This window comes from Seriola dumerili, unplaced genomic scaffold (genome assembly GCF_002260705.1).
Source record: "Seriola dumerili isolate Sdu_G_001 unplaced genomic scaffold, Sdu_1.0 BDQW01000024.1, whole genome shotgun sequence".
Classification (NCBI taxonomy): domain Eukaryota; kingdom Metazoa; phylum Chordata; class Actinopteri; order Carangiformes; family Carangidae; genus Seriola; species Seriola dumerili.
The window spans coordinates 1086458-1093616 of NW_019174279.1; the positions used below are offsets into that span (position 1 = coordinate 1086458).

Genomic DNA, 7159 nt, shown 5'->3' on the forward strand with positions numbered 1-7159 from the left:
CAGTTAAAGAGGCTTGCAGCGGCTGGCCTGCTGCCATTAAAAGCTGCCTAGTGGGTATAGAGATGCGGCTGAAGGCTGGCTCTATCTCTGCCTGATACGACAGTCTATTGTCATTTTTATTCTTTGCGTTCATCCACAGACAAATGTGAGGAGTATATGCGTTCCACTGCAAAAGGCTTGTTCCTTCATGTCACTGTATGTTGCACTTAAAAAAAAGCCGTTTCTCCCTCAAAAAGAAACGGGCGCATTTATGCATTGATGTGCTGTCTCTCTCTTGTGGGAGAGATGTAAGACTGGTGGAGGTCAGATGAGTGAGGGTGAAGCCATAGTTGGGGGCAGGGAAGATTGTGTGTCTGTAAGCCTGTGACTAAGCTGGGATTTGAAACTGTGATTCTGGCAGTTTCAGGCTCTCTCTCATAAGAGCTGGGTTATGTGACAGTTTTCATTTCTTGAGTTGGCAGATTGCGGAGAAGCGATCATAACAACCATATTGATTTTAATCTACTGAAATATTCATTTTACGATCTGTAATTCATTCTTAGCATTTTTACACATGCATGAACTCCAGTAATACAATTTGTGTTGTCTCTTTAAAAAACAACCTCAGGCTCTGATAAAACTTGCCGCTTTGGAGCCCTGGAGAGCCTGGTGAATGACATGGCAGATGACACGTGGGACGAGAAAGCCCTCGTGAACAGGATCAGTGCCATTCACTTCCTTGATGATGATGAGGAGGAGGATGATGACAAGGTGAGAGCGCCGAGCTCAAGGGCTCAACTACGGCGCAGAAAAAGCAAAATGAAAAAGCCACTGTTTAAGGGATGAGTCTGGTGATATTCTAGATTTTTCTTATTGTCAACAAATCTTATAAAAAGACTAAAACTAACAGTGAACTGTATCCAAAGGCTGATATATCTTATTCCTCTGTGCCATAGAGCCCGTTACTAAAAACACATGATGTCCATATTAGAGAAACAAAGAACAAAGAGCTGCTTTTAGTGAAATGCTAACACCAGCTGCTAGCTTGCTCACAATGACAATAGTAACATGATGATGCAAAAATTAGTTCAACATTTCTCTATTACATTTTGCTACTTTCAAGCCAAATGCGACACATTTGCAATCAGTCATTCAGTTTGGACGTTCAGTTTTGACATAGCCTTTAGTCAGCCATGCCCATTTTTAACTGTTCTTCGCTCACCACCTAGAGCAGATGCAAGTAATTACTCTTTTTGCTGCATATATAGAAAGTGTACCACTAATTAGAGTCATTCCTTCACGCAGGGAACTTTACTCCGGCGGGCTACGCCTCACCCCGGTGAGCTGAAAACGATGAAGAAAGCAGCTGAGAACCTCCGCAACGACCTGAACGCTGCCAAAGGCCTGGACTCCAACAAAAACGAGGTCAATAACGCTGCAGACAGAGTGACCACGTCTGTGTGACCTTTACCTCAGCAATGTTTTTTACCTCCTGTGTCTCGCCGCTGTGTTGTCCTGCACAACCCCTGCAGTCCCCCCCGCCCCCCCCCCCCCCCCTTTTCTATGTTTTACCTACAAACCCCAGTGTGGCCTACCCTCCTCTGATTAAACCCTGGGACGCCTGTAACCTTACTCCATCTCCAGTCCTGTGTAAAAACGTGTTTGACTCAGTCTACCAGGGCCGCTGTGCCTTCCTTTTTAAAAAAAAAAAAAAAAAAATTAACGTCCACAGCAATAATCTGCACAGAGATGCTCCTTTTAAAAGATATTTTAAAAATTTATTACTTTTTTAAATGCCTCTTTTTTAAAATATACATTAGGTAGTTGCACTATTATAAGTCTTTATAATATGGTCAAACCTTCTTAAATGTATTATATATTTGTTCTGTATCTATTTTTAAAACACTGGGTGAACTTCTTTTTACATTTTGGGCGAAGATAAAAGCAGGAGTTTTTGGACCTACTGATTAAAGATTATTGTATAGTCTCTTGTGAATATTGATACTTTTTTACTTTTCGGCAGCTCAGATGTAAATAAAATTGTATAGTAAATTTCTTAATCAGTTGCAGATTTTTAAACTTTTTCTCTTTGTTTCAAACTTGGTACTTTTTTCTTTCATTCTTTCTTCCTTTTCTTTTTTTTATTTTCTTTTTTTTTTATACAATCAAAGCAATGAACAAAACACAGTCACTAATGTCTTATTCAGTCCATATAATTATCATTGGGTGAGTGGATGGCCTTGAATCCTATTTTTATTCATTTATATTGTAAAAAATATCTAGACCTATTTTTTTGGATAATGAATAGATTTGATTAATTAATTAAGTTTGGATTTAAGTACTGCACATCAAACTTTAATTCCTTATCTGCAATGTAATAATGCAGAGATAACAAAGCTATCTTATTTATATGTGCTGTGCTTCACTGCTTTGCGATGTTTTCCAAATAGATGCCAAAACCAGCTGTATTTTATTTTAAAAGTTTTCCTTCCCTTTAACAAAGAGTACTGTACAGAGTAATCGTCGGAGGTTTGGTGACAATGAGGTTCGTACCACAAGGATGGCATCCTTTAAAAATGCAGTTGTTAGAAGTTCCACTATAATGCACTTCTCAGCGTTTCTCAGATCTTATTCTTTTATATGGTACATGATAAGTTGTATTATTTTGTTTTTAAATTGATTGCAAAAAAATTGAACCAGAGAAATTGGTTCAAGTGTTGGTGTTAATGTTTTTAATTATTTTCTGATCAAACTGCACAAAACGGATCTCGAACAGGCAGTGGGCCTCGAGATTTGGATGACTTTTTAACCACTGATCAATAAAATGAGTGCAACACTAAACAACATGTTTGTTATTCCTTTAATTTTATTCGTCAGCCTGTTTGAATTTAGAGACAATAACAAAGACTTTCTTAATGTCACCTCAGTTGAGTTAAACTTGCTTAACTTTTAAATGTCAAATTTAAAAAAACTTACATTTGGTGTGGTCTTTGTTCTTATCCATATAATAAGAAATATAAAAATAATATAGTGTCAACCAGAAATTCCATTTCCTAACCCTTCCATTGCTTGTTTTGTCTGTCCAACAGTGCATGATGTTTCTGTACTGCTCTGACAGCATGTGCCATATTTGACTTGTCTATCCTGCACGTCCTACATGTTGTACTGACGCTAGCATGATTTCAGTATACAAGAAAATGAATGAGTGTGTGTGTATATATATATATATATATATATGTGCTCATCACATTCCAAATATACATATAGTGAAACTAGAGCTACAGATCTCGGGAAAATATAACACTGATGCGTTATCCCAGGTTGTAGTTTTCACGCTTGGCAGATGCACCTTTTAGTACATTTTTACCATGTACAATCTTCTGACAATTTAAAAAGAACATTTTATGAGTAGCCTAACATCAGTAAGGCTTTTTGTATTGTTAGTTATCATTTTTATGAATTAGCTGTTACTGATGTTCAGTTTCAGGTATCGACCTGTTATACTAATGTTATACTGTTGTACTAATGAATGCAGCGGTGATTCACGTGGCCTTCCACTGTTTTTTAAGAGGAAGTTTGTTCTGTGAGACCAAGATGCCTTTCAAGCATGTCATCCCTCTCTTTCTTTGGCTGGAAGACAAAATTTTGCAAAAGGCAAGAGAAAGAGAGAAAAACAAATTAAACTTGGGAGATCGAGCTTCCCTCTTGGCTGCTTTTTAGTTCCTTGAAAACAATTATTCCAGTGAGAAAGGACTACAATTACGCTCTGCAGTAACGATCCCTGGTGCAGAAAGTAAGCACGCGTTATGAATAGTCAAGTAGGAATTTATTAGTGTGTTAATTGATTATCAACTGCTCTACTGGCAATCATGATATCCCTCCCAGGATCAGCTTAGATGAAACACGTTGCTCCCCCTTTTTACATCCTCTCGTCAGTGTTCAATTCACATTTGCATTCGAGGGGATGATTTCACAATACTCACTCACCACTAATCCGTCAGTGTCACTAGTCATTTCCTTCAAGGTCTTACTTTGAAATTAAATTTTCAGCAACAGGTGGTGTCCTCTGACTATCTCCAGGAGTCTAGAAATCCTCATACTAACCCGTCCCCCAGGACCAGTAGCCAAAACTGGGCCACCCCAGGCCTCAGCTGGGTGGCAAACAAAGAGTATCTGCAGGGGGGACCTCAACTGTTCCCAGCCAGCGACAGTGTGTGTGGTCACTGCTCCGGCGCAGACAAGGACGCAGAGGAAATTAAGCAACCTGAGGAGGTCAGGTTTCTCAATGTAGCCATTTCATATTGTTTATCTTGATTTCTCTTGATATGGGGAAACTCATTTTTATTAGCACCTCCACTGCAGATTGTCCTCAAGTGTTGGTGCAGGTTTCCACTTATTCCCGATTTGTTATTGTACATTATGTACCAAAGTATGGTCTGAATGTTTCTGTCTTTCCTTTTGCTAATGTACTGCGAGTAATTTCAAAGTTAAATATAAAGCCGCACTGGTGTATCTTGCAGGCAACACAGTAAAAGCTTCCACTTGTTTCTTATCAGGACGCTACAGGCCAGCTGTCTGAGAGCGATGCCTTACCACGGCGGTTTCGCCCTCAGAGAGGTGAAACCCGAGAGGGCAGGACATTTCAGCATCACAGAGCTCTTAATGCTGGGTCCGGTCTCCAAGGAGACCCTGTCCACAACATAAAGGTCTCCTCCATCACAGGGCATCTGAAATCTTCTTCGGTGACAGAGAAGACCCCTCCTCAGGAATCATTCATCTCCCAAGTGCCATTAAGAGTAACTGCATACTGTATCTTTCATAAATGTCAAATTATTTCTGGGGGGTCGCACTAGACACTGCAGGAAAGCCTGTTCATTGAGGCAAATTATTGCTAATTTTACTTTTGTTTTGCTCCAGTCAGATCTCAGCTGCATATAAATTCTAGCTTTTTATTTGTAATGAAACAATTTCCTCTCAGTTGCAGATCAAAGTGTCTGGCCAGAGGGGTAGTCTGGGAATCAGCATTGCCGGTGGGAAGGGCTCTCTGCCTTACAAAGACCATGATGAGGTGAGTGCTGGTGCAGAGGAGCCGGCATTGCTCAATCTCTTGCAACAGACTTGTTCGTTTGAACGAGGATAATGAAAAGCAGCGGTCTTGATCCTCTGATGGTCTCCTTGGTTTTCCTTGATTAAACTCCAACAAGTGCACGTTCATCTTCAAGAAAATGTAGCTTAAATATATATATATATACAATATGATGTATATGTATATAATATATATTCATTCCCTTTCAGGGCATTTTTATTTCCAGAGTAACAAAAGGGGGGCCATCAGAAAAGGCAGGGATCCATGTTGGAGATAGATTGCTGGAGGTAGGAGGGGAATCATTTTTCTGATGTTTGTCATCTCTTTTCATGATTTCTTATTCACTGGCTGTAAAATCTATAAAGCCGACGTGTGAAATATTGTTGTCTGATTGGAAATCTCATACATACACTTTATATTGGCTGTTGGAATATCATTGTAAAGCTCGACTTCTTCCTGCTGTTGTTCCTTTTATGACCAATTGGGGGCATCATAAGACCAGCAAGACACCCAAGGCTCAGAGATAGAAAATAGCAAATAAAAACTGAAAATCAATCTCTAGACTCACACATTGATAGGTTAAAATTGATTAGAAATCCTTTTTAGTGCCTGTAGTGGGAGTAGATAGATATTCCATTATCGGAGACCCTATGCTATGTGTATGTGTTTGTGACTCAATTCCTCACATCTGACTCGTGCCCTTACTAACGTGATCATGTTCCATCCAGGTCAACGGCCTTGACATGCAGGGAGCGACCCACCACGAGGCGGTCAGTGCCCTCAGGAATGCCGGGAGTTGTATCAAGATGAAGGTACTCAGAGAGAGGCTGCTACCTCGAGAGGTGTGTGACCTGCGTGAGCCTCAGGATCCTCAGGATCCTCAGGATGTGACTGGACTACAGCTCTGCAGCAAACAGCCCAAGACGGAGAGCGCGGAGGACTGTTTGTCCAAGAAGATTGAGGCGGTTGTCTGCAACGGCAACAGCATTGTGGGTGGTTTACGCAAGTCGCAGCACAATCAGAATACACTTTCACCATTGTTTTTACAATGTGCCTCAAGCCATTTGTGGATTATGCCTTCAAAAAAACATATACTTTCCCTCATTCTTAAACTCTTCCTTCATGTCTTTCTGTTGTTGCAGTCTGATCTGGAGAGTGACCTGAATAGGACCTCATCTAAACTTGAGGCGGAGGCGTTAATGAAAAATGATTTGCTTCAAGTTGGCAAGCACACAATGACAGTAAGCAGGTTCTTCATCCCTTACAAGGATAAAGCGCCCATTATATTATCTCACAATGAAATCCCCTCATTTTTCCAAATTATAATAATTATATCACATTATTTTTTCTGAGATTTCACATCACTACACTGCTTATACATATCAAATGATGACCTGCTTATTTTCCTTTTCCAATCCTGTTGCCTTCTCTGGCAATCATCTGACAGATCCCACGGATCATCCTCACTCATCCCTCTACCTCAGATGAAGATGTGGAGCTCCTGACACAGAGCCCCGGCAGGGATATGCTACACGACTTTGACATTCCTAACAGACGCACACACACTGACTGTTTTGACAGCGCTTTCTATCCACCCTGACTACAGTGGAGATTCATGAAGGACACAGACTGTTATTACCCAGATATTTTGTTTTTTTTTTTAAGATACTGACGCATTTTCAGTGATGATACTGTGGAGGATTAATTGAAAGCTTACTGTTGGAATGTGTTTTTTACTGTCAAGCTTTTTGTCTATCAGATTCAACTGCTGCTAATAGTATTTGGTGATATTAAAGTCATTTGCAAGAATCGGGCAACTTAACGACTTTATTTTTACTACTAAAACCTACAGAGTTTTTGCCTGTGTAACTACACTGAACAGTAAAACATGAGCAGACCGTTCTCTAATGCCCAAATGATATAGGCTACATGACATAACGTTACATACAGTCAATTAAACAATGAATTCTGCTGGCTACCTCTACTTCACATCACTGTACTGTAAGCCATGGCTGTGCTGGTAAATAGCGTCTCCGCCTATGACAATGTGAGGCCCTTGAACTTTTTATAGTCTGTACCGAGATAAAATGCCAC

At 40.1% G+C, this 7159-nt stretch overlaps 1 protein-coding gene across 1 annotated transcript; it reads left to right on the top strand.

Moving 5' to 3' along the window:
- Nucleotides 1–3785: 3785 nt before the first annotated feature.
- LOC111234271 (protein scribble homolog) lies at nt 3786–6816 on the top strand. The gene is made up of 8 exons (XM_022762253.1): nt 3786–3797; nt 4030–4251; nt 4536–4775; nt 4958–5047; nt 5275–5352; nt 5794–6054; nt 6208–6306; nt 6513–6816. Exons 1-8 carry the CDS (start codon nt 3786–3788, stop codon nt 6663–6665), a joined length of 1155 nt encoding a protein of 384 aa, XP_022617974.1. The 3' UTR covers nt 6666–6816.
- Nucleotides 6817–7159: the final 343 nt, after the last annotated feature.

Coding starts and splice junctions, on each gene's coding strand:
- LOC111234271 (XM_022762253.1), top strand. Junction 4,252..4,535: donor AAATTAAGCAACCTGAGGAG/GTCAGGTTTCTC, acceptor GTTTCTTATCAG/GACGCTACAGGCCAGCTGTC. Junction 6,055..6,207: donor TCTGCAACGGCAACAGCATT/GTGGGTGGTTTA, acceptor CTGTTGTTGCAG/TCTGATCTGGAGAGTGACCT.